The sequence below is a fragment of the Bombus huntii genome, chromosome 7, assembly GCF_024542735.1.
Source record: "Bombus huntii isolate Logan2020A chromosome 7, iyBomHunt1.1, whole genome shotgun sequence".
Taxonomy (NCBI): Eukaryota; Metazoa; Arthropoda; class Insecta; order Hymenoptera; family Apidae; genus Bombus; species Bombus huntii.
Window position 1 is genome coordinate 10,430,162 of NC_066244.1, and position 25,035 is coordinate 10,455,196.

Here is a 25,035-nt window from a genome sequence, read left to right on the forward strand (position 1 = left end):
TTTTTGATTTTTCCAAAGTCTTAAATTTTATCAATTATGTCAATAAACCTCTGAATTTTAATATTTACATTATAATAACGATATAATAGGTATCTTCTTGATGCATGGAGAATGTACTCTTTATCTTAGATCATACATTAAGAAGAATAGAAAGTTTGAGAAAACGAACTTATACCTGATCCAATAATATTCATATCTAAGTGTTCTGTTAAGATATGTATGTGTAATGTTAATAGATTTACACCTGTTGCTAATCAGTTTCTATTCTTTCAAAATGTTTTTCTCACGCACATGACCTTCAAAAATATTCATAGCACGGCAATGTTCAATAACACATATCTCTCAACTAGTAATTTTAATTTAATAATTTTATGTAAAAAATGTAAAAAGACAAATGTTTCAATAAAATCCGCAAAAATTTTGAAATATATGCAAGCGATAAAACAATAGCAATTGGAAGGCAGAAATATTTTAAGAAAATTGAAGTGATTTAATAATATATATTTGAATTAAGAATGTTGGTTTTACAATTTAACACTTCGTTTTTAGTCGTCAAGTGACACAACAGCCAAAAAATCAAAATATAGACCAGTTATATTTTAAAATATTCTTCTATGTTGTCTGTAACTTTGCTACGATCTTCGAATTTTTATACTTCAATCTTGCTCTCATATTAGTCAAAAAAAGAATTTGTAATGTTTCAAGAAGACGTTTAACATACAGTTGAAACGAGGAAATACACATGAGACATTTTTCATAGTTTGGCCAGACTGTGAAGATATTCTTTTTCATAAGAAAAGTATAATTGAGACGAAAATGACGAAAAGAACGTAGCAGAGTTAGATACATGTATATACTAATACGTATACTGTCAAGAATACCAACGATAATATAATTGAGCATAATATGACTCTTATCAATATTTTGGCATTTGGGATTCATATATTTGTTTATAACAGCATTGCTAAATTCTAATTCTTTTAATTTTAATTCTTTTTAATATATCAAAACATTTATTCCAGCTAATAAAAACACACATTTTATCTGTTGTGCACAGTTTTTTGCATCACAAGAGATAAACCAAGTAACGTCGAAATTTAACATGAAATATATGAAACACGTCATATTAATTAATATCTGATTTTACACCAAATCAAATAATAAAACACATAAAACATATGTGTACACTATACAATCTACATACTTAATATATGTATAATTAATATATGTATATTTAAATTCTGACCTTATTTAATTTATTGCTTAATATACAAAATAAATAAATAAAATTTACGTTTCTACTAATTACCATAAGTCTTTTAATATATTAAAAAACAATTAATTCAACAACGTTGCTGTAAACAAATATATATATATATATATATATATAGGACAATAATCTTGCGAATACCGTGGTATTCGAATGTTCATGCGTGTTACTGTATGCGTAAGCAGAAAAGTAAGATTGGCACGAAGAGACGAAGTAAATATAAAAACTCGAGTCCATCGCTAGTCTGTAGTACGAGAACGTGTTTCGATCTATCGAGCGGCGCTTTGGACCGTCTGGTTACGGTGCGGTTTGTTCAGTGTCAGTGCTGTTCTCGGCACGCTCGGCGATCGAGGTTGAGAATAAGGTGACTTCGCTGCTGGTGGATACACGATTGTGAGAAGAATGTGCCGATAGATCGACAATCGGCCGACTTCCTGCACCCGCCGCGACCTTTTCAAAACGTTGATTGCGATCGCTCAATAAACGCGTATCGCGAGGGCTTCTCAATCAGACGACAAGCCGCAGCCAAGTGGTACGTAGCATTAAAAGTAACGATAGTCAGACACGTTGTTCGCGATCATTGCCAGAGCTTAACAAAGAGAAGACGTTTTAAATCATTTGAAAGTGGTATATATCACGCTGGTATTGCAATTAGCGTACATATTCGAGCTGCGGTGTCGCGTTCACTCGTCGAGAACACGCTTTATGTTTACGAACAAACGCACGCATTCATCCAACGACTGATTCTTCACTGAGAGTTTTCACTAACAAATTACATTGTGTTACATGACCGAGCGTAATGTGACAACGTAAACGGGCCATATTTTCTACGTCGTCGTCGTATTCGTTGCCAGCTTTGCAAAGAGCACTATACTTTCGAGCTAACAAGTGATGAATACCGAAACGAATATTTGAAATATTGGTAAAAATTATAAATATCATTACGTGTATTTTTTCTTTTTTATAAAATATTTCATTCACAAACTTTGCATTAATTGAATATAGATATATTCTTTGTCTTTTAATGAAAACGTTTTTATATGTTGTTCATTATAAAGTAACGATAAATAAATATTTTAGTTTTGGTTAGAATACGTACACGTAGCGATTGGTTGATTGTTATCAATGTAGATGAACGAAATTAAGATTACGATGCAAGAATCTTAATTTCTTGATAATTAATAATTAATTTTAATTATGAATTGTGCGGACTAAAAATTGAATTAAGTGGAAGACTACTCGACCTCTTGCTCCTTATACACTCTGGTTTTTATTTAAGTATGAAGATAATGTTTGAGGATATTGATGCGTGTATCTAACATGAAATTAAATATGCATGATGACTACTTTTGTTTAAGCGGTTTAAGTGCTGAATGAGAAACTACCTTTTAACATGTCCGTTCGTTTAAATTCCACTTTTAAATACCAGAACTTTTAGATAAACCCATTTTAGATATATATTTTGTACTTCTAAATCTAACTTTATTCGTGTGACATACTAAATCTATCATTTATTTATTAACATATCATATGGCAATACGATATAAAGTTCATAGAGAGAAAGTGTGTTAGGAAGAACAAGCTATTTGAAATATTGAGAATCTAAAGACAGAGAATCTAAAAGTTTACCTAAATCGAATAAAATAAAAAGTACTATTGCGTATAATATTAAATTCATAAATTTATCGTTAAACTTTATTTTACTAATTTCCACGCACTCTAATGTATTTCAAACGGATATTATAACACGGACGAAAGAAGATTGACATTTTTTCATTGTAACTTACACATATATTTCACGATAAATAAAGAAAATTAATAAAAAAACAAAGAAAATAAATAAAATAACGAGTATGGTATATAATAAAATCTATACAAGAAAATATCTTAATACAGAATTACCAACTATAGCACTCATCTGAAAACGGAAGCGCAGAATAGACATTATTAACAGGTTCCACAGGGCGCATTCAACTTTCTCATAGATTAAACACGAAAGATTGTTCGGTACGCAAGAGAGAGTGAACAGATGTCTTGTAAACACACAAAATAACCAGACTATTGTAAATCATAGTTTCCCGGATATTCCTTACCGAACATGTTTCGAAAGTTTACGATTTAAGAGAATCGGCATTTATGCCGGAGAAAAAAAAATTCGGTCGAATCGCGGTCACTTTCATGCATAATATACGTGTTCATTGAGAACGGTTCGGCAAAAAATGAGACATTAAAAAATGCAGCTCGTTTACCGTGGTTTGTAATTTTCTTGTTACATTGTTTCCATCTGACGTTTGACAGCTTCCTTCTCGATGACACAAATTTCTAGCTATATCCGTAGTAGTGGCAGGTACAGATAATTAAAAACTTAAAAACTTTGGACTTTTACGACATCTTTTTTCTTGACATCTCGTGTCAGCTTTGTAGTATCTTATTTTTTGCAAAGAATTCGCGTGTAAAAGGATAATCGCGTGCACGAGATTTTGTTCGATGAAGATTTCAAAACCGCTTGGAGACCAGTTGGAAACCTTCCTCCTGTGTCGTATGGTTGATATTAAAGCCACACGGATCATCGTGACTGATAAAGAAGCATTGAAAATCACGAGTGAATGCAATGAAACACGAATACATTAACGAGCATAATGAAATAAACGTTATATTTTGATGGCATTTCTATTCGACTTAAAAAGTACCTCGAATGACTCCTTAACGAGAATTTAACACTGCACCACCCAATTGGATTTTTTATCCATACGTTCCAATTGTATATTCGTGTTGAGAAATCCGGTTCAGTATACTATAATTTTGTATTCAGTGTTTTATGATGATATCCACATATTTGCATTACACGTGTATATGCTTGTAATTCATCCTATCAGCACGTGAAGCATCATGTACATATTTGAAACTTAATTGACTTAAATAGCGTTCTTGAGTGTCTAACGTGTCAGAGTGATAATTTTCTAACTAATTTAGAAATCTTCACAGCAGCTAAAAAATGTTTCAAACGTATAATAAACCTTCGGAATAAATTAAAAAATAAACCAGTGCTATGAAAGTAGTCAATTCTCGTTTTAAGATAAACGAAGTAGATTAGGCTATATTATTTGCGTTTTAACAATTATGCCATTAACAACGAAGAAAAGATTAACTTATTGAAATTTGCTAGTAATCTAACTTATTAACTCAAGTCAAGGCTAACGCGAACAAATCTATATCATCACGGCCGTACACGTTTTAATTTGTAATTTGTCTGTATTCACGAACATGCTTTATAAAACAAAGCTTATGTACTTTACGGTATCAATGCATCATGTTTGGTTAAAATTGTCGCTTAATCTTCTTTTCTATTTACAGACTAGAAGATAGCCGAATTTGTTCAATGATGAAATTATTAGCAGGCGTGGAAGAGGTAAGCGACCAAAGCGAGAAGCAGTCGAACAATGAGGAACTGCACAATAACAACCATGAAAAGCAACAAAAAACAGATGTCACGCAAGAAACGATGAAGTTGATTAACGGCGAGGTAAGCGCACGTTATTATAATTATTACTACTCGTATTTATTTATCATTTATATTTATTCATGGCAAATATATGTTTCGTTCTTCGAGATAAGATAATGGATTCCGACAATGAGTTATTTAAAACAATAAAAAGTTGAGAGACCGACAGACGATATCTTTTCTTTCTTGACAAAATCTTCTGCAACTAAGTAGATAATCAGTCGAAAGGATGCAATTGCATGTTTTGAGTTCTATTATTATATGTTTTAAGTTGAAGCTTGGTACAGAACGTTGTTTAACGTGAGATGAAGATAAAAATTTTGTATAATGTCAGTTATGTTTATCGGAAATAGAATAGAATAGTCATATGAAACGAAAATGGCCGAGACTTTTTGCGAAAAAACATCGCGCGTATTCCAGCCACAACTTTCACTTTGACTGGTCCGTAATTACTGTTAGATCACACAGTAGCGTATTCTACAATTGTGTTGTGCCTGGTATGCTCTATTTCTGTTTGACGTACAAAACCTTCAGCTTTGCAAAACGTCGATATGCATTTCCGAGCATATAGGTTGTTCACCGACGTGTATGATTCTGCTTTAACGTGATTCCATACCTATCAAGGTTAACGATGAACTTCCAATACAAACAACGAATCATCGGGCAGTATTAACACTTTTTCTCTGCATAATTTTGCTTGAAATTGTTATCGAAAAATAAAAATTCTGGGTTTGGGAATAAAACGGACGATTGAAATTTCATGGAAAATTTAAAATGTACAGAATACGCGTTATACGAAGAAATATATAATATGTTGAAAATAATTGTTCATTAGGTAATATTTAATAAATTAAACGAATCTTTGTTTAGGTTTAATTCTTCCGTCTATGTTTATAAAAATATGAAATTGCATGAATGTCCACAGTCTAGCGATTGTTTTATATCGCAGAAACGAAAAGATCAGTAATAACAGTAGAAAGTGAGACGATATATCTGTATATAATATTTCTTTAGATATTTATGGATCTTATATCTCTTTTACTGTGAAATCATGTTCTGGTAATACGAGTTCGAACAATGAAAAATCTACTGTAATTAATTTGACTGAAAGTGTTTGTTTTCGCGGAAAGAGCTTTCGCTTCAATTGCAATTAGAAGATCAATAATATCATGAAAAAATGAAAGAAACATCGATTTTTAAATATCTTAATTACGAAATGATCACAGGATATTGGCGATTTGAACTGTGTGTTTTTTTTACGTTTATTAATATGTTTATTATAGTGAAGGCTTAAGATTGTTTGAAAGTTTCGCGACACGTTGCAATCATCATGGTAAACAGACATAATACATACATAACTATACTAGCTGCGGATGAAGAAAATAGCAAGGCTGGTACCAAGTAGTACTAGAGCTGCTATGCCGAAGTGAAAAATCGATTTCGCTAGTGAAAGATACAGGAAAGATAGAGAAGAAAGCCCGTAGTATAAACTTGACACACTGAGATGAAAGGCAAGTCCCGTTGTGGCCTACTTTACAGCTTTCGTATCTCAAGATAGCGACCAAATTTTTGCTCTTATATTCTGAGATTGCCTATGATCTATTGTACGTGATATGCTTAATTGCAATGAAAACTATCACGTTTACAAAGAAACGCAAATAATTCGCAGAGAAACTCATCTGATTAAATTTGTAAGTTGTAAAAGAAATTCTGACATTCAATTGCCTTTTCATTCTGCTTAAATTGTATAAACTATCTGATTGAATTAACTGTTAATGATGCGCGAATGCAAATATTATAAATGAATTATTAGAAATTTCTATATTATAGAAGAAATTCTGTCATTCGTTTGTATTTTTATGTTGGTTAAATCGAATATTCATAAATCACCGAACGATCTGGTTAAATCAACTACTGATGATATACAAAGACAAACATTTATCAATGAATTATCTCGTGTCTTCGTCACGGATATGATGTAAACATTTGATATTTTGCTTAGATATAATGTAAATATTTAATGTAACATGGCTCTTTTCAACTAGTTTTTAGTCTACTAAGTTATATAATAAAAATGACTCAGATTAAAGTGTATTTAATAACGAAATAACAGATACTGATTGCACAATGTATATATTAGTGTTATTCCAGTTCGCTACGAATTTCAGAGGCATAAAAATATCTTCTGTTTATTTATAATGTGTTTACAACGTAGTATTTGTTTATAAATGTAAATATTTGTCGATTCTTATAGAACGTGTTTTCATTATTATATGATCATACAAAAAGCTTTATCGTAAATTACAGCTATAGGTCATAAACCAATATAACGTAGAATTTTTTACTACCCTGATGTAACCTGGAAATAATAATAAATCTAAACATTACACACATTTTATCTACAAAATTATGTAAAGTATTACCTAAGTCCAGTGATAAACTTTCACTCTAGTTTGGTCTTAACAAAGTTAGGATTACTACAAATCGTATATATATATATTTTCATGTACATATAAATTTTTACATCCATATTAACGCCACGTATATACTTATATTTATGTCAATGTGCATTCCTTCTTATTAGTTTACATAGATCTATCTATTGTAAAAACCCCCATCTATAGTACCGACGTTACATAATATTTTGTTGATATAGAAGAAAAGATATAACTAATGAATTTATTATCGTTACAAACTAGCGAAGTGTTAAGTTGACAGGAATAACTCATTCTTAATTAAAATACTATAATCTCATTACTATTATTAATTAGCATTGCGTAAAGTATAAAATATACAAGTATAATACATGATATAACATTTTCTAAGATCGAAATTAATTTTTTAAGATTGAAAAATGTTGGGTACATTTTGCTCTGAATACTCTTTAGAATTTTTCACCATTTCACCGAATTAATTATTCAATTAAAAAGCTACAATACTTTCAATACTACTTTCATCGTCCACAGTTTAGTTAGCCTAACTTGATATTTAAAAATAAGAGTATCTAAAAGAACAAGATCTTTTAACATTACTAATAAAAAAACCTGGTTTTGTAAAGTTCTTGTGAAAAAATATTCCAACACAAATACAATTGTTAATAGAAGTACTTAGATGTAGTTGTAATTCCTTTCAGGTATACCGTAGGCTTTCCAGAAAGGTGGACGAGTCACCTATAAAAGATAAAAAGATTACGCTTGACGATGAAGAGAAAATGAGACGTCTTCTTAATTATGAAGAAGCTCCTGAATATCTTCAACATAATCCTTATATTCGTCACGGATATCGAGGATATCTTACAACAAAATTATGTATCGAGAGGTTCGTACTTAACATTACTCGATATAAATATGATTTCTCGATACGTATCAAACGTTAGAAACACTTCCGATAATACAAGTGAACCATACATATTTTCCACAAAATCTCACGTTCAGTCGTACTTACATTTTTTAAATGATATGTAGCTATTATTTGTAGGTATATATGTAATACGAAAGGTTAAGAACTCGAATTACACATTGTATAAGAATACATAATAAATAATTTGAAAGGATTTCTAAATCTTTTCCAATAATAAAAGTCTTTTTCTAATGATCGCTTATAATATTCGTTTGATAATTTTAATCTACAGTTAATCCGTGTTGTAAATAAAAAATAAATCATTACTTATGTCTTGAATGCACAAAAACAATTTCGAAAAGGGGAATATTTATTTCAGTATATTCTGGTGGACAAATGAAACAGTAAACATATGGAGTCACATATTCGGATGGATGTTATTTTTCGGTCTGACTCTGTACGATCTTTGTCTACTAAATATTCACGCACCCTTTGGTGACAAAGTGATAGTAGCACTTCTACTGATCTGTTTCCAGGTAATATTCAGAAAATGTCTTTTTCAATCGTAACAATTCGAGTATTCACTATTACAAATTTACAAAAATAAATTGTTTAACATATGACAAATTAAGAAAGAGTACAAAATGAACTGTTTCAGGCGTGTATGATATTATCTTCGGTGTACCACACGTTTTCCTGCCGAAGTGAAAAAGATTATTGGTGTTTTCTATCATTTGACTTATTTGGCATTGCTTTGAGTCTTTTATCCATATATATGTCTGGAGTTTACTACGCTTTTTGGTGTCACAAGGTAAATAAACTATTATCAATTATCATACAACTTCTAAATTATGTATCGTCAAAGGTAGTATTTAAAAGTTTAAATTCAAATCTAGATTTTAATCAAATATTGCGCACGTTAACTTCTTCCCTACTTAAACGATCGATAAGGTAATCGATATAACTGACTTGTGTTTAAGAAGTTTCGTGCTACGTGTATTATCGATTATTTATAAGAACCGGTGAAAGTAAAATTTTCTTTGAACGAAAGAAAATATTATTCGATATACTATCCAAACAAAGCAAACACGTATAAAGTAAAAATAATAATCAAAGTACTAAGAATATCATTAAATAAACATAATGGCTATTTTTATTTAATTAAACATCCTCGTATAACATTTATACTAGAATTTGTTAATATTAAAATACAAATTAAATTAAAAAATAAAGGTTTCTTTCATGCAGAAGAAATTATTTATAATTACTAAACAGTCGTAAATATTTATTATTTCATGCAGGAGTTGCAGAGATTTTATTTGATAACGGTGTTGGCAATTTTTATATTTGCAATGATTCTGCAAATACCAAAATTGAATGTCAATGGAAATGTCAAGCTAGTCGTTTTTGTCGCTTGGGCAGCTTATGGAGTGCTGCCAACGCTGCATTGGAGTATTGCTATGGGTGGCATGGACAACCCGATCGTTAGAATGTTGCTTCCAAGGGTGCTAGGAATGTATGTTATTAGCGGTGTAGCGTTCGTTATTTATTTAAGCAAAATCCCGGAACGATTTTGTCCAGGTAATCAGTCATTTTTTATTTTCTAATCAAAATACTGAAATTAAATTAGATGCCTAATTTTTTGTTATAAAGAACTTCTCATAAAAAAAATGAGATACTTATAATAAAAGATCCGCCTTAAGTTATGTAACATTATAACTTTGTTTTTAATAATATAGATTATTTCACTAACTTTAATTAACCATTGTTTTATTAGGTATTCAATCAATAAAATATAACATAATTAACAAAAATCCGAAATTCAGATTTTGCTAGTAACGTTATGAAGTTGGATCGTATGAATATTTAATACAATTTATCTGACGTCAATCGACCGATAATTTAAAATGGAGAGCGTTAAATTGAATAAACATGATATGGAGTATATTTCCCATCCAATCTATAATTTTATTTTCATTACATACACTGCCGATCATAAACCTTAAGTACATGCTACTACATGCAGCAGTTGCTAATGTTTAATACGAATCGAATGCCTTGCAGTGCTTTTACTTTCAAATTACTTTATTATAAAATTATTATTTCATTCTCACATGATATATATATATATGTCTGATAATATAAAATACTAATTAAAATAAAATGTGTTAAAGTTTTTCAATAAATGTAAGCAATAGGTGTCAAAATACCTAGAGTGAAATTTGTATGAATATATTAGGTTTGTTATATGAAATTTTCCAAACTTCATTAGCGGTGTAACGAGACATGATTATCGTAATTATATTGAAAACTAATCCGAAAATCTATATAGAAGTTAGCACACAATTTATTGCAAACATATTGCATTCAGCATGAGTAGTGGTACTAAATATATAATTAACATTAAATATAATCTCATTAAATATTCTGGTTTACTAATAATCAGTAAGTGACTATTCAAATACTTTAATGATCTTTTTGAAGTGTATGCTTGCTATAAATATATCCTAATTCTTATATACATTTTCAGATTCGTTTCTAAATTTTCTAATATAATCATATAGTTATGTTTCATTACAATACTAGTGGAATTTTCAAAATATCTCATATAACATACATAGTATATTGAGGAAATGTTTCTATAAATATTCAAATACTTTCGTGTGTCAATATACCTGCTGGAATATTATAGGACTATATTATGTATTATATCCAAAAATATTGAACAATGTACGGATGGTGCAACAAATACTGCTACTACAATTTTCGCGAACCATTATATGACTAGCATTTGTACGTATTTCTTTCTGTTGGACACAAAAGAAGCTTTCACAGATATAATTGAATATAAAACGATACGTGTATAAATAGCGAAATTTATTATTATTGTTGCGTGATTGATATATTATTAGTGTTTTATTTTGTTGAAGGGTGGGTAGATTATATTGGTTCGTCTCATCAGTGGTGGCATGCATTGGTTGTATTGGCTCTTTATTATTGGCACAATACTGGAATGCTATACGTGGAATACAGAATGAACCACGGCTGTCCAAGTAATATAAGATTATTATGACAGACAGACACTGACGATCATTCAGGTATAAAATACATATTTCATATAAGAATGATAACCAATTAAAAAAAAATTAAGTTACTTAAGCTATAATTCTATATTTTACAAATATAATCTTAAACTTGTTATATATTTTCCAAAAAATTAACTACTTTTAAAGATCACATGGAAGATACATGATAAGTCTATATTTGTTAACTTTTTTGTTTTCAAGAAAGTATGTTTAGTTCAAAAACTACGTCGTGCAAAAATATATTGTCTTTTAATACTAAATCCAACAATTTTTATATACAACTAGTAGAGTAACTAATGTTGTGGCAATCAATATTTTTAAAATACTCAAGAATAGAGAGATGGTAAGAGCTCGTGTTTTATAACCAAATCGAATGAAAAAAACGATTTAGATAATATAGAATTGGTCGACATTGTATCGAATGTTAATATCACTTCTTTATAATGGACAAAACGCATGACTTATCAGGTTTCTTTTCTGGTAGCCTTCATTTGCAATTTTTAAGTTTCAAGCTGATTGCTTCTTTTCCTTGTTTTATTTAACCACATTTATACGATTGTGAATTGTAATAATGACGTAACATGTATACGTAATTATTTCAGGCCATGGTTTTATCATGGAATGTGCTTGCGCTATGGAATTCAATGTTTGGTCGTCAGAATATTACAACAAACTACCGTTTTACGCTATTGAGAGAAAGACAACTTGCGTAATCGTGAATCCATTGCAAGCATACCTTCATCGACAGGTGTTCTGATGTTACAGTGCGTGAAATCTGTAGAATTTAGTTAAAACAACGTTAATACGGGTCCTTTCAAAGTATCTGAAACGTTCTAATGTTAGTCATTTTTATTTATGTTATATTTATAAATTTTAAATAGACGTACTGCAATTTCTTTTTATTATTTCAATTTTTATAACAGACATCTTTCTTAGACATTTATTTTATTCCCATGTGAGAAACAAGCTTGCGCAATGCTTTTATTGCAATAATTATAATTTACAATAAAAAGCAAGGTTGCAAGTATTAATTGATTATTATTAATAATATGTAACTCATAAAGACGCAATGACAAAAAGTATTTTGTAATTGCAATTGGAAATTTATCCGCAGGTGGCAAAAGTTTCTAAGTTTGTACATAATTGACGCAACAGATATTTATTATTTAATAAAATAATAACATTGGAAGAACGTGAAGAAATTGAAAGAACTACTTCTGCAGTTGTATGTTATTAAATAACATTTGTAAAAATTGCATTGTGTGATAGTAAGATAAAAGTAATATAGTAAAGTATACACATTGATTTGAACAGTGCCTGAAAACTTGTAAATAAAGAGTTGTAAATGAGATAAATGCGAAAGTTTTCTGCAAAAAAGGAAATAAGAAAAATTTAGTCATAGATTTGAACGTTTTGCTATATAAAAAATACTTGATTATTATATAAAAATTATTTATATTCTGTTTTCAAACATCATAAAAAATTATACCTTGTTACTTCTATAATGGCAATAATAATATATTTTTCATTAGCTTAGATTTTTTATTAACTGATTCAATAATTGTAATTCTCAGTTATAATATTATGACCACTAAAAATGAATCAATATATTTAGTTAAACATTACATATTAAATTATACAAAATACCTGGATTAAATATTTATGCGATTAATGTCAGCTATAGACTTTGTCTTCACTTAAAATAGCTGTGAAAAGTGTTATTTTGCATAACTATTTGCAATATTTGTTTCAATATCTTGTACGGTTCAATACATATCAAAAAAAATTACGAATGTCCATTCTGTATCTGTAAACAAAGTAGTTTAAATAATTACACTTTTATCAATTTTTTATATGATTTTATCTGAAGTAAGAATTACGTATTCTAACAAAATATAATTGTAATAGAATGTTATTACTTCCAACTGTTAAATAAAATCGTTGCCTAAAATTATATTGTTTTTATTTATTTTTTACTAATTTCAATAAATAATTAACTTTTTAATGTAATATAACAATAAATTACATTAAAGTATATCAAGTAAAAATTTTTTTATAACAATTATTATCTAAGCCATAAAAAAATATCTATAATATTGTTACAATATTATTGTACTTTTCCAAATTATTTACTACGTATTTGCAACAGTAAAATGATGATTATATCATTTATTAAATTATAAAATATCTTCTTCAAATAAATTTTAATTTTCATAATATATTTTAATGAAAGGAAAATAAAGAACAAAATGTAATTTGTATTGGAAACAAATTCATTATGTACATATATAAAATATAATAAAGGACTTATTTGTTTTTAATTTATCATATAATATATTGAAATCAGTTGTATAAAATTATAAAAAATGACAAAAAAAGTAGCAAAAAATGAAATATTTAATATATTAAGAAAGTTATAAAGATTATATTCGTTATTTCTAGTATATAGGTCGAGGATTATTTCTACAGGCATTTCACTTTCATGAATGTCGAAATCACGATCGAAATTCATAAAATATGTACGTCTGGATTCTATATCATGGATGTCGGAATATATATTCCTATATGTACAGATATGTTACCAAACTTAAGAAAGCTACATTCCCTATATTCTCACTAGAAAGTGATTAAATATTTTCCTTTGTACTTATCACCGACAATTAGTCAAATCTGTATCTAAATTTTGACAAACTTCGGACTTAATGGTATAATCATGTATTTTACAAATTTTTGAAGTAATTTTTATAACGGAAAATTAACTCACTTAAAGAATTAGTGCAAGAAAATAGTTTTGAGTTTCGTGTACTTGACACTTTTGAGTAGTCTTCGTCTTCCCATGAGGTGTTTAGTGGAGCAAGACTCATTTTCATTGTATTGACTGTCTTGCTCGGTCGTAGTGTACAAATTTCTCATATATTTATCAAATACGCATCTTTTAACAAATCAACATGCCGAAAAATAAGGGTACGTAAATAATTGTGTTTCTTTGTATTTTTTTCCTTTGTAAAACTTGTATAGAATTATGTGCAGAAGGTCGTGGACTTTCTATACAATGTGGTTAGTTTCTTCTAACCTGTTAATGTCAAGTATTTCTTTAGAATCGTTGAATATATCATTGATAGACAGAGGTTGAATATTTTTTTTGCAAAATTTACGAGAAATAATCGGAATAATAATTTTTAAACTTATTTTTTTTTAGGAAAGGGAGGTAAAAATAGGAGAAGAGGTAAAAATGAAAATGAAACAGAAAAAAGAGAATTGGTTTTTAAAGAAGATGGTCAAGGTAAAAATCTTAGAAATGACATTATGATATATATCTGTGTTTTATTATTTAAATCCTTTGAATTGGGTTTATTTTTTTCAAAATGATACCATATGTTAATAATATTAAGTAGACAATATTTTAAATTGATAAAATAGTTTTATAACTTTAAAAAAATGTTTAGTCCATATAATTAGGAAACATATTTTGAACAACTAAATTTTTATATTACTGCTTCATGTAGAATACGCACAAGTCACAAAAATGCTTGGCAATGGGAGGTTAGAAGCAATGTGCTTTGATGGAGTAAAACGATTGTGTCACATTCGTGGAAAATTGCGGAAAAAGGTATGGATAAATCAAGGAGATATAATATTAATTGGCCTGCGAGATTATCAGGATGCAAAAGCAGATGTCATATTAAAATACACATCAGATGAAGCAAGGAATTTGAAAACTTATGGTGAATTCCCTGAAACTGGTAAGTAATCACTATAAAATACTCGAAATATGAATGTATGTTCAAACTGTGAAAGTATATAAGCTAAATTCGTGAAATTTACTTAAAAATCATGTTCTACCTTTGTTTTTGATATTTTTACAGTGCGTATCAACGATACTGTCACCTTTGTGGAAGATGGTTTTGATGAAGATATTGAATTTGGTGATGAAATTAGCGATGATGATGAAGATGATGTTGACAATGTAAGTATCTAATATCTTCAATAACATTTACAAAATATAATTATATGTTTCTTGTTGTATAATTTTAATTCTATTTGTAAGTAAAATATTTTTGGCTTTATAGATCTGATAACCTTCAATATAACTATATTTAAAAGGTATGGTACAAGAGTGCATGAAGATACCTATTTGTTTCACAAGATACTATTATTTGTTGAGCAATTAAGATAATTAAAATTTTTTTGGAATAAGTAGTCAATTTCTTGTATCTATAAATAAATTTTCACTTGTCCATGTAATATTGTGTTGCAATCTAAAATTGTGAAATCCTGAATTATCAGGATTCGTAAGTGTCATTAGACATATGGTATTCACTATATAGCCTGTCTTTTACTTTCATATGATTTTAGGTAGGGATAATATCCCATGTTGAATGGGTATCAAATATGTCAATTTTTTAAAATTAACCTAAAAATGTGCATTGAATAAAGTTCAATGTTAGAGAGAGTAAGCTTTTAAGTGTGCTGTTTGCCCAAATTGAGCTGCAAATACAAATAGTTATGTATTTATGTATAATATCAGTACATTGTTCTTGTAGTAAATTTCTTTTGTATATTTCTTCGTTAATAACTAAATAAAGTGACATACATGCACTGTCATTGCAATTTTGAACAGGGGAAGTAGTGAGCACCATACATCACTGCAATTATACTTCTATATGTATCAAAGCGTTTCATTGACTCATTTGTTACATAACATGTACAATTTCCCAAAAAATGTAATTATGCGATTGTATTTTCGAATAGGTCAGTGTAATATTTGAATAATGTAATATTGAATTCAAATGTTTTCATAGATGAAACTAATTTCCATAAAAGGTGAACTGCATATCTGAGAATTACACATATTTATTTCAAGAAACAAATTATTCGTTATATGAGATTTTTTACAAATATTATTTCATTCTTCTGTACTTTGTATTAAAAAATTGTCAATACAGTCAAATCATGTTAACTGCTGTATAAAACATTAATTCCATGAACATGTATTAGATGAAATTAATGTCAACTGTTAACAACGAATAAAAATATATAAAATACTAAGTTTCCTATATTCATTCAATTCCTTCAAGTCCATTTAACTGTAAAAAGAGTTATTTATGTAAAGATTACAGTTCTCCTCAAAAAGTTAATACGAAATGAAAGTTTACTTATTTAATAAGAATTTAGTAGGAATTTAATAAATTATTCCCATATACCATAAATATTGAGTAGCTAATATTGTTTCATGCTTAAGTATCAATGAAATTTCAATAATGTCTTCTCCACGTACTTTCTGACTTTTGCATGTTTAAAAATTTATCATGATATACAACAAAAATTACTAAAGTATAATAAGTAGGGTTGGGTATAATTTCATATTCTTGATGTATCATCCTTTTTTGTTACAAGTACATCAAGAATTGTGATGCAACAGTTTATTTATTACATTGTCGTTGATAACTCTATCACACAATAGTATATGATAAAATCATACCTTTTTTCCATTTCTGTTACTTTTTGATATCGTACGTGTGTACAATGGCTTTATAATTTTAATATAACATTGTATTAGTTACGTAGGAGTAAAGCGGAGGAAAATTAGAGTAGCCGCATAGTGTATACGCGTTATTCATAAAACCAAAACCATGAAATATACAAAATTACTTCAGAGCTAGAAGCGCACTGATGCGATACTGAATGTTAAATACATTTTTATTTGAACGCAGGTATGGGAGGACGTCAAATCTCTACATATTTTATCTACGTTGATAATTGTTTTTACGCGAAATCGCAGTAACAGAACAATCATAAGATATTAAAACGACTCTATTATAAACTTTAGTCAGAGTGCCAACGTTTACCTTATAAATTTAAATCAAGTTCTATGATCGTCCTGTACATTTCGTTAGAAGAATTAGTTACAACATTTCACTGAAGTACTATTAGTAAAAATTAGAATTAAACAAACGAATTAACGTTTCAGACATTTAATTTCGTATATAACTTCGTATTAAAGTTGTTCGGATTGAGGAATGAAATAGGTTTGTCCTACCATGTTCTTGATTTAAGAATGTTTGTAGTGGGTGATAAGCTTAGGCAATTACAAAATGCGTACGTATTTTTTATAGCGTAACATTACTGGCTTATAGAAAATATTTATGAGAAAGATTTATAATTATGATTTTATAGTTTATGAAGATACATACATTATACCTGCATACTGTAAACAAATAAGTAGCATATAGAATAAATAATTTGAACTTTTTCTCAATTAAGAATTAAGAATTTAATTATTGCCTTATAAGCATATATTATGTTTAATAAATATATATCATTAGAATTATATGTATATATTATATTGACATTTGTGTTTAATTAAACCAATCTTTTTTAATAAAGTGAAATAAAATAGAAATAGAATTTGTACGTACAATATTCAACAAATTATAGATACAGACTTATACGAAATTCGTTATATGTAAACAAGTAAATCTGATTTATTTGTATTTTAAGTAGAAAAAACAGGACTAAAAAGCATAAACTAGCCAGTGAAGTTACGTGGTCGACACTGTATTTGCATATTTTTTATCAACGTACTCAATAGAGTATAGATAGTAGTTATTAGTAAAAAATGTACTGATATACTGCAGAAAAATGACAGTGAATAAAAAGATTCTGTCGTCAATGGACTGCAATAATAGTTCGTCGTGTTACATTGGTTTCTTGCGTCTCGTGTAAAAGGGAAAATAGTTTTTTGTTTTGTAATACAAATAATGTATCGTAACAGTCAGAATATTTAAATGCCAGTATCGCAACGTCCGTAATGAATTATATAATAAATGTTACGACAGTACATAGGAGCATAATGTTTTATTTTGATGCGTGTGTGATTGTGCCTTTGGTCCTTAGGTCAAATAGGCTCTAGGCAAGTCTATTAAACATAGAATAACAGTCATTATAGATAATAATTTATAAACTTCAGATGCATAATTATATCTTCTCAATATATTATACATTAATAGAATAGCTTATTTAAAGTATGTATATTTATGTATATATGTATATATATATTTTTTCTTTTAAATACATACTATATACGATTCCTTTCTGTGCCTTTTAAAACTGTGTTATACATTGAAAGCTAACGCTGCTTAAATATTAAGACGTGTTTCGAGTCGTAAGAGTTTAAACAACACATTTTTCTCTATAGTCATCATGCCATTTGCCTCCTCTTTCGTTTCTCTTTTTTCTTTTATAATAATTTTAATAATTTACACGATCGCGATACGAAGAATAGATCGTCGATTAACATTCCCTCCAATCTCGAGATTTATGCATGTAACATTTGTCCAATGATTCCGCTATATAAATAAAATATTCATGTTTTAATCTTGCAATTATTACAATCGTATAATAGTACATTTATATAAGTTACGCTAAGAAATTATCATATATACAATTAAAAATTGTTAGGAAATATTCTTTTAAATAAGTTAAATTTACATTGTATTATGATCCACGAAAACATTTATTTCTTGTAGCTATTCAAATCGGTAGATAGACGGACATAGTTCGCACTTTCCCAAACAAGTTCCCCTATTTTGCACCTTGTCCAAATTTCCAATGATTCGAATAACAACAAGAATTTGTTTCTTCTTTTAGAATCTGTGTATGTGTGTGTATGTGTGCAGTTCATCATCAAAAAACGTGACACGAGTGTTGCTGACCTATCAAGCGGTATATTGCGCGGATAGATATACAATCATCCTAAAGCTAAAACGAACTGCCAAGTGGCGAGTTATGCAAAGTCACCGAACATCTGCTCTTTTTCGATTCCATCTCGCGTATCTGTTCCATATTTCAAAAGTGTCTATCAAATATATATCGCCGTAATGTTTGGTCGGGCCTGCATCTCAGACGAATATTTTCTTTTACGATTTCATCTTTCTTTTTTTTTCTCTTTGATTGCTTTTGTCCATATTGTTCCTGTAAGCGTTTGTTCCTTCGTTAGTTTTCTCTTTCTGTTTCTTTTTTCGCTTTGAACAACACGAGAAAGGCGTTGTACATGGACGGGTTGGCTTAGTGAAGACTAGCGAAGTCAGCTAGTCGGACTAGCGACGACATACGTTATTTAATCGCAAGATTAAACGTAAATATATAAGGCAACTTAATGCAACCGAAAGGCAAGCAAATCCGAAGCATAGGCCATGAGTGTGAGAGTAAATTGTCGTGCATATTTTTCATGTGTTTTCACCAAGCACCGATAAAATAATTCGCTATATTATTTGATATAGACGCGAACAGGATCTATATCGATAGATAGATACTCTTCATTTTTTGATTTTATTTTTATTTTATTTATAGAATTGTCTCGTTTAACGTTCGAGGATACGTTAAATCAGACAAGACAGGTGCTTCCTTCGATTAGTGCTAGAGAATTTGCTTTTTTTTATAATTGATTTTTTTCGTGTTTTATTATGCACGATTAGCAGATGACAAGGAATTTCTTCTTGTTCCAATAATCGCCCACGAGACCCTTATTGCTTCACTGTTCTCGCCTTTCTTCCATCATGAATCGATCGACGATCTTCTGCATGGACTCTCGCAATTCGTCTGGACCACTGGCGGTTCCGCTGGTCGTTGTGATTACGTGTACGGTTCTCGTTATTCTGCAAAGGAGTAAATTTTAGCATCGTTTATCTTAAACACAAAGTCAAAATAATGACATGATGAATGAAAGATATATTAAGCTTATTCAATTATAGACATTAAACTAATTTAAGTTATGTAACAACGAATAAAAATGTTTAAACTCAAATAATGAGTTTTACTTCTATTCTATTTTATTTCGAATCTTGTGTTAATAAATTCACCAATTTTTTTTTCTTTTTTTTAAGAAGACCTAATTCTTTAGATTATAAATATAAATATTAATAACACTTTCAAATACAGTGAATTTGACCCATTTTGACTGGAAATTTATTGAAAATGATTCCGTTTTATAAATACCTTTCCTGAGTTTCAGGGTCCTCTTCTGTCGTTGTCGTTTCCATGTAGGATGGCTCGCTAAGTTGCAAAAAGTCAGATTCTGCGTAACAAATGAGAATTTATGAAAAGACATGTTCCTGCGTGTGGGATACACAATATCTTACTATTTTAGCGGTTCACATAGATACAAGTACCAATCGTATATATCTTTCAATGTTACATCATGCCCAAAACAAGGGGTAATACTAGACACATATAAAAAAAGTAACAACATCGCTATACATTTGACGATACATAATATATAATACGCATTTTCACTCAGCCAACTATGCAACCGCTTTTCTTACATTTCATGTACATTATCTCAACGTTTCGTTATAAATATTTTACGTATTCATTTAATGGTCGTGTTTAACGATGTTTCAGTTCATAATGTCTGCCACAGGAAGTGAATAATATATCATTGAAATTATACTATGATATATGAAATATAATATTCGACTCCCTATATGCTCGATTATGAAGTACTTTACGCATGCGATCTACGATTATCAGAATAATCTTGATTTGAATTCTCCTTCTTCGAATTTCCATTTCGTCACGTGTAGTACAAGTACTATGGCACTAATAGCAGCGCTCGAGAGTCTATATAGATTAATTTGTAATCATTAAGTATGATATAATTACTGAGGCACGTTTAAAATATTTCTCACAAGATAGGTTTCGATTCTTTGGATTTTTCATTGGTGAAAATCCTCGTGTTCTGAGAGTAATGGAAGGAAGACAATTGTGTTATATTTTTACGTAACGTTACGTAACAAAATATAACATTTATAAATTAATAACCAGAACGTTTATATGTATTAAACGCATCCTATTATATAGAATGCAACAAAATATGATTTAATTAATAGTTTACTTTATTCGGGGATATTTCATAGGATACTGTGCATCGATTCTACTACATGAACATATATTTTTGAGATAAACGCTGTGTTGCAAAAAAAAAAAAAAAAGAAAAAAGACAGACTATTTAAATAAAGCACACACATTACTTCGATTCAATTACTTCAGAATCCCTTGGAGTTTCACTGATAAAGCAAAATGAAAAGAAACCTTCCTTGTAAGCAGGACTGTGCTGCACGCAGCGAGCTCGTGTGAAGCGCTGATAAAAGCTACTGAATAATAAAGCGTTTAGCAGTTAGTCATAAGATATATAAGTACTAAAACTTTCCGATACAACAGAAGAGTATTCACTACGGTGAAAACTGAAATGGGGATTTCTTCGGTGGAAAATAAGTAAGATTACGTTTGTAAGGATAAGTCTACAAGTCGTATATTCTAAAAATCGAGTCTATCGAGTCTTGACCAAACGCTACCCTACGTAAAAGGATACTAATTTAATCGTCATGAAACTATGGAGATACAGAAACGCTACGTCAATACACGCTATGTCGAACAAATTTTTAGACGAAAACGATATATTACTCGTTCGTACTGTAAACATTTTTCTAAAAAAATCATTTCCAATGAATAAAGAATCAATATCAAAGTATATTCGAAATTCCAACGACTAAGATAGAAAAAAGTATTTGCAAATTATACACTCGTCGACAGTTCGAGCTTTATCATCGTATCAACAGTATCGTACTTACAATTTTCGACCGAGGAAAATGCTCTCTCGTTTTGACCGTAGCTCTTTGAAACACCCTGTATATAGTGGCAATAAGTTTAAAGGGGCGCGTACTAACTACATCAGTTAGTGTTGTTAGACGAACGGTCAAGTGTTACTGCAAGTATTATTACGGTTTTGGATTTATCGGCTTTCCTTGGAAACGGAATGAAAGAGAGGCAATTTTGTGCATTCTCATATATTTGCGTTCCTCCAACACTTTTCTTCCAAACATTTCTCTTCCTTTCAAAGACATATTTTACGAATAGGAAGATTTGTAGATTTATTAGGCTTGTACGTCTTTTTAAATATTTAAAACACACGTGTTCGAATATTTATTTCAACGTTTAAACGGATGAATATCTCTTTTAAAGTAACTTCTTCGAATTTGACAAATATGAATCTTTTATTTAATATGCTAATCGAAGAAAACTAATTAATTCAACGACTAAATGCCCAAAATCTCTTGGACATAAGTAATCTTTTAATTTATAGATCCCCTAATTTTGATTTCTATTAGGAATAAATCATATAATATCTATATTTGCAAAAATGAAAATTAATTCGTTTTTGTTAATGTCAAATGAAAGTTTCTGGTTGCGGTATAATCCGGTTGATCAGTAAACACATCACACTTTTACAAAATTACAAAAATATTTATATTGCATAAAATTTGTATCAAACTTGCAAACGACTGCTTGACTTTTTTCAAAAAATTTGACTGCTCGATTACGAGTATAGAAGAGTACTAGCACTAGAATTAGTCGCGCTTCTATCGTTAATTATCGAAGATTAATCTTTAAACACACGCGAAATTATTTGATCAGAAGAAAAGTACAGGATCAACACAAGTGCCGTGTAAACTTGCACAGAATCACGTCGGAAGTGCATTTGACGAACGAACACGATTAGTGCGATCGTTCAGCCATTAGCGTAATAACATTTTTGCAAACTCTAAACACAAAGGTTGGGGCGTTTCCAGTTTCACACAGGTAAGAATCTAACTCTAAGATAAACATTCTGCATTGACAAGCTGCATCGATCCGTACGAAAAGTACCTTTCGAAGCGGTGGAACGTTCATTTGGAACTCAATCTGTCGAGCGATCTTGTATGGTGTAAAATGGTTCGTGTTCAGACGCACGTGTACATAGATAAAGGTTACTTACATGACGATTCGCCTAACAATCCTAACGTGACTAAAATATACGATTTGTTGGTCCCTCTACACTTTAGCTTTATCTTGAGTTGCTTATTGTCAGAAGAGCTAGAAAGGGTAAATAGTGAAAACTATAGGACGCATGAAATTAATGTGAGAATTCGAGCTCTATTATTTTAGTTTTTCTTGGGTACGTGCATCAGGCGTAGAGAAACGCTATTACGTGGAGGGATGAAAAAGTGGAATTATTGCCTTGTAAAACGCTGCAAGAGACAAACTTAAAGATTGGTATAAAATGCGATAAAGTATCATGCGAGGTGTCGATTATATTTTAGATCATGCAGCATTCGATATGTCGCGTCGATAGAATCAATCAAACGTGTGAGAAAAAAAAAAGCTTGCATACGAATCCTTTTGAAAATTTATACTTTCTCTATTACCTGTTTCGTAAGTACATGTACGATGCTCTATATCTCTCTTGAATATCATACCTACGTGATGATTATCATTCTTGCAATTACATGCTCTAGATATTAAAAGCTAAACCAACGTAGTAGAAAATTAGTTTTAATAACTGCAGTTATTATTTGTCTACGGTTTCTCTAAAATTAGCATTAAATCGTGTGCCTGTATTTATCCCATTGTTGCTTTCAATATTACTATACGGTATATTGAATAAACATATATGTAAATCGTCAATATTCAACTTCTCTGGGACTGTGCATACTGTAAAAATATCATTTGTTTCTTAAAACACTGTGTCTAGAAATGTGTAGTTGGAGGGTTTCTTTTTTTAATCCTAAGCCTATACATATATATGAAATACTTTATAAATCTTTATCAAACACTAATATCATATTCTGTTAATTATGGTAAAATTATGAAAAACAGATGAAAACGAATTTTCTAAATTTTATATCACGGGACGAAACGTTGTATTACTATACTTATTTATTTCTTTTCATTCGAGAATCAATGTTTAATTTACAACGACTTTCAGTTATCATATCATTATTATCATATTATTACTTAAAATATTCGAATAAATTTAAGAATAGGTATAACATACAAACGAAGAATTTTAATTCCACATATTTGCTAGAGAAGTACTAACATCGAAATACTATAACGTGACAGCATTTGAAATGTTACGCGTCTTTAAAATCGTTTCATTCTTACTATTAACAGAATAAGTATTTAATGTTTAATCAAACATTTATGAACTCTAAACAACCTACTTGAAAATATTAATATATTAATAATAAACTGATACGGAGGTATCAACTTTGTAAAACTTAAACTTGATAGCAATTTATGGTGTATCTAGAAATGTATATATTTTAAATCTTTCCCAATTCAAATTCCTCATAATAGAAATAAATAAAATGAAGGGTAAATCGTACCCAGTTTGCCTCGGGTCATTGTTAGAGAGGGTGTAGATGGCACGTTGGAACGTTCGTGGCTCCAAGACAAGAATTATTGCTAGTAGGACCACCAATGTAGCGGCAGCTACGCTCATCCAACATGCGCAGCCCGCTCTACCGGAAGTCTTCGTCCTAGGTGTTCCCTCAACTGTACTTCGCCGTGTGCTCGAGCAAACCGACTGTATCGAACTGTCTGTTTCTGTCGCTTAAACATTACGTCCTCCTATGAATTTTTTGCTATCCGATTTGCATGTATACTCTTTTGATAAATTGATTCGACTGAATTCTGCGATCCCACGCCGTGATTAGTATGAAGAAACAGCGGGCGAAGTATGCGAAGAAAATAGCAGCGATCATCGCGTCGATGTGTTCGATCGATGCTTTTGATTTTTTATTTTTGTCACATGACAAGGATATTTCGTGTTTTTAAACATCGATGACCCGAAAGCTGAGAAACTTCCGCGTGCGTTATACCTCTTGTTATTGACGATAATTATGTCCTTTTGAGGATTAATTATTGTAGATAATCCGGGTTAAATTCACCCCAAACGTAAAGCTTTTGTTGATGACTTTGCGAAGCCGAAACGAATTTTTTTAAAGATTTGCCAC

The 25,035-nt window shown here is 29.8% G+C and overlaps 3 protein-coding genes and 1 long non-coding RNA gene across 42 annotated transcripts in view; 2 read left to right on the top strand and 2 right to left on the bottom strand.

Annotated features, from left to right (window-relative positions):
• Nucleotides 1-480: 480 nt before the first annotated feature.
• On the bottom strand, nt 481-4,618 carry LOC126867419 (uncharacterized). The gene is made up of 2 exons (XR_007690291.1): nt 3,520-4,618; nt 481-1,859 (listed from the first exon to the last, which is right to left on the bottom strand). It is a non-coding gene; the product is annotated as an uncharacterized LOC126867419 (long non-coding RNA).
• LOC126867407 (progestin and adipoQ receptor family member 3) lies at nt 1,374-13,151 on the top strand. 6 transcript variants are annotated; one of them, XR_007690283.1, is made up of 9 exons: nt 1,384-1,802; nt 4,625-4,793; nt 7,906-8,090; nt 8,491-8,647; nt 8,770-8,922; nt 9,413-9,692; nt 11,042-11,209; nt 11,800-12,035; nt 12,312-13,151. XR_007690283.1 is itself a non-coding variant. In XM_050621834.1 (8 exons), exons 2-7 carry the CDS (start codon nt 4,650-4,652, stop codon nt 11,182-11,184), a joined length of 1,062 nt encoding a protein of 353 aa, XP_050477791.1. In that variant the 5' UTR covers nt 1,384-1,802; nt 4,625-4,649; the 3' UTR covers nt 11,185-11,209; nt 11,800-13,151. The 6 variants fall into 6 exon arrangements, 4 of the variants coding, with proteins under 4 accessions (XP_050477794.1, XP_050477791.1, XP_050477793.1 ...); XR_007690284.1 differs by lacking the exons at nt 11,800-12,035; nt 12,312-13,151 and adding an exon at nt 10,642-10,904 and having other exon boundaries at nt 1,377-1,802; nt 11,042-11,185; XM_050621834.1 differs by having other exon boundaries at nt 11,800-13,151.
• Nucleotides 13,152-13,900: 749 nt separating this feature from the next.
• On the top strand, nt 13,901-16,246 carry LOC126867410 (eukaryotic translation initiation factor 1A, X-chromosomal). Its single transcript, XM_050621841.1, has 5 exons — nt 13,901-14,161; nt 14,397-14,480; nt 14,704-14,940; nt 15,064-15,164; nt 15,268-16,246. The coding sequence occupies exons 1-5, from the start codon at nt 14,146-14,148 to the stop codon at nt 15,271-15,273; spliced, it is 444 nt and encodes a 147-aa protein (XP_050477798.1). The 5' UTR covers nt 13,901-14,145; the 3' UTR covers nt 15,274-16,246.
• Nucleotides 16,247-16,957: 711 nt separating this feature from the next.
• LOC126867401 (ankyrin-3-like) overlaps nt 16,958-25,035 on the bottom strand; it is a 92,921-nt gene continuing 84,843 nt past the window's right edge. For 22 of the 34 annotated variants that reach the window (XR_007690248.1, XR_007690259.1, XR_007690261.1 and 19 more), the window contains 3 exons: nt 24,406-24,631; nt 20,195-20,273; nt 19,699-19,854 (listed from right to left, as the gene is read on the bottom strand). Coding sequence is in view for 6 of the 34 variants with exons in the window: in XM_050621823.1 (XP_050477780.1) it covers nt 19,731-19,854; nt 20,195-20,273 (203 nt within the window). In the remaining 28 variants the exon portion in view is untranslated. Of the gene's footprint in view, nt 19,855-20,194; nt 20,274-21,828; nt 21,884-23,012; nt 23,111-24,405; nt 24,632-25,035 lie in introns of all 34 variants that reach the window. The other 12 variants (XM_050621823.1, XM_050621824.1, XM_050621821.1 and 9 more) reach the window with 4 other exon arrangements.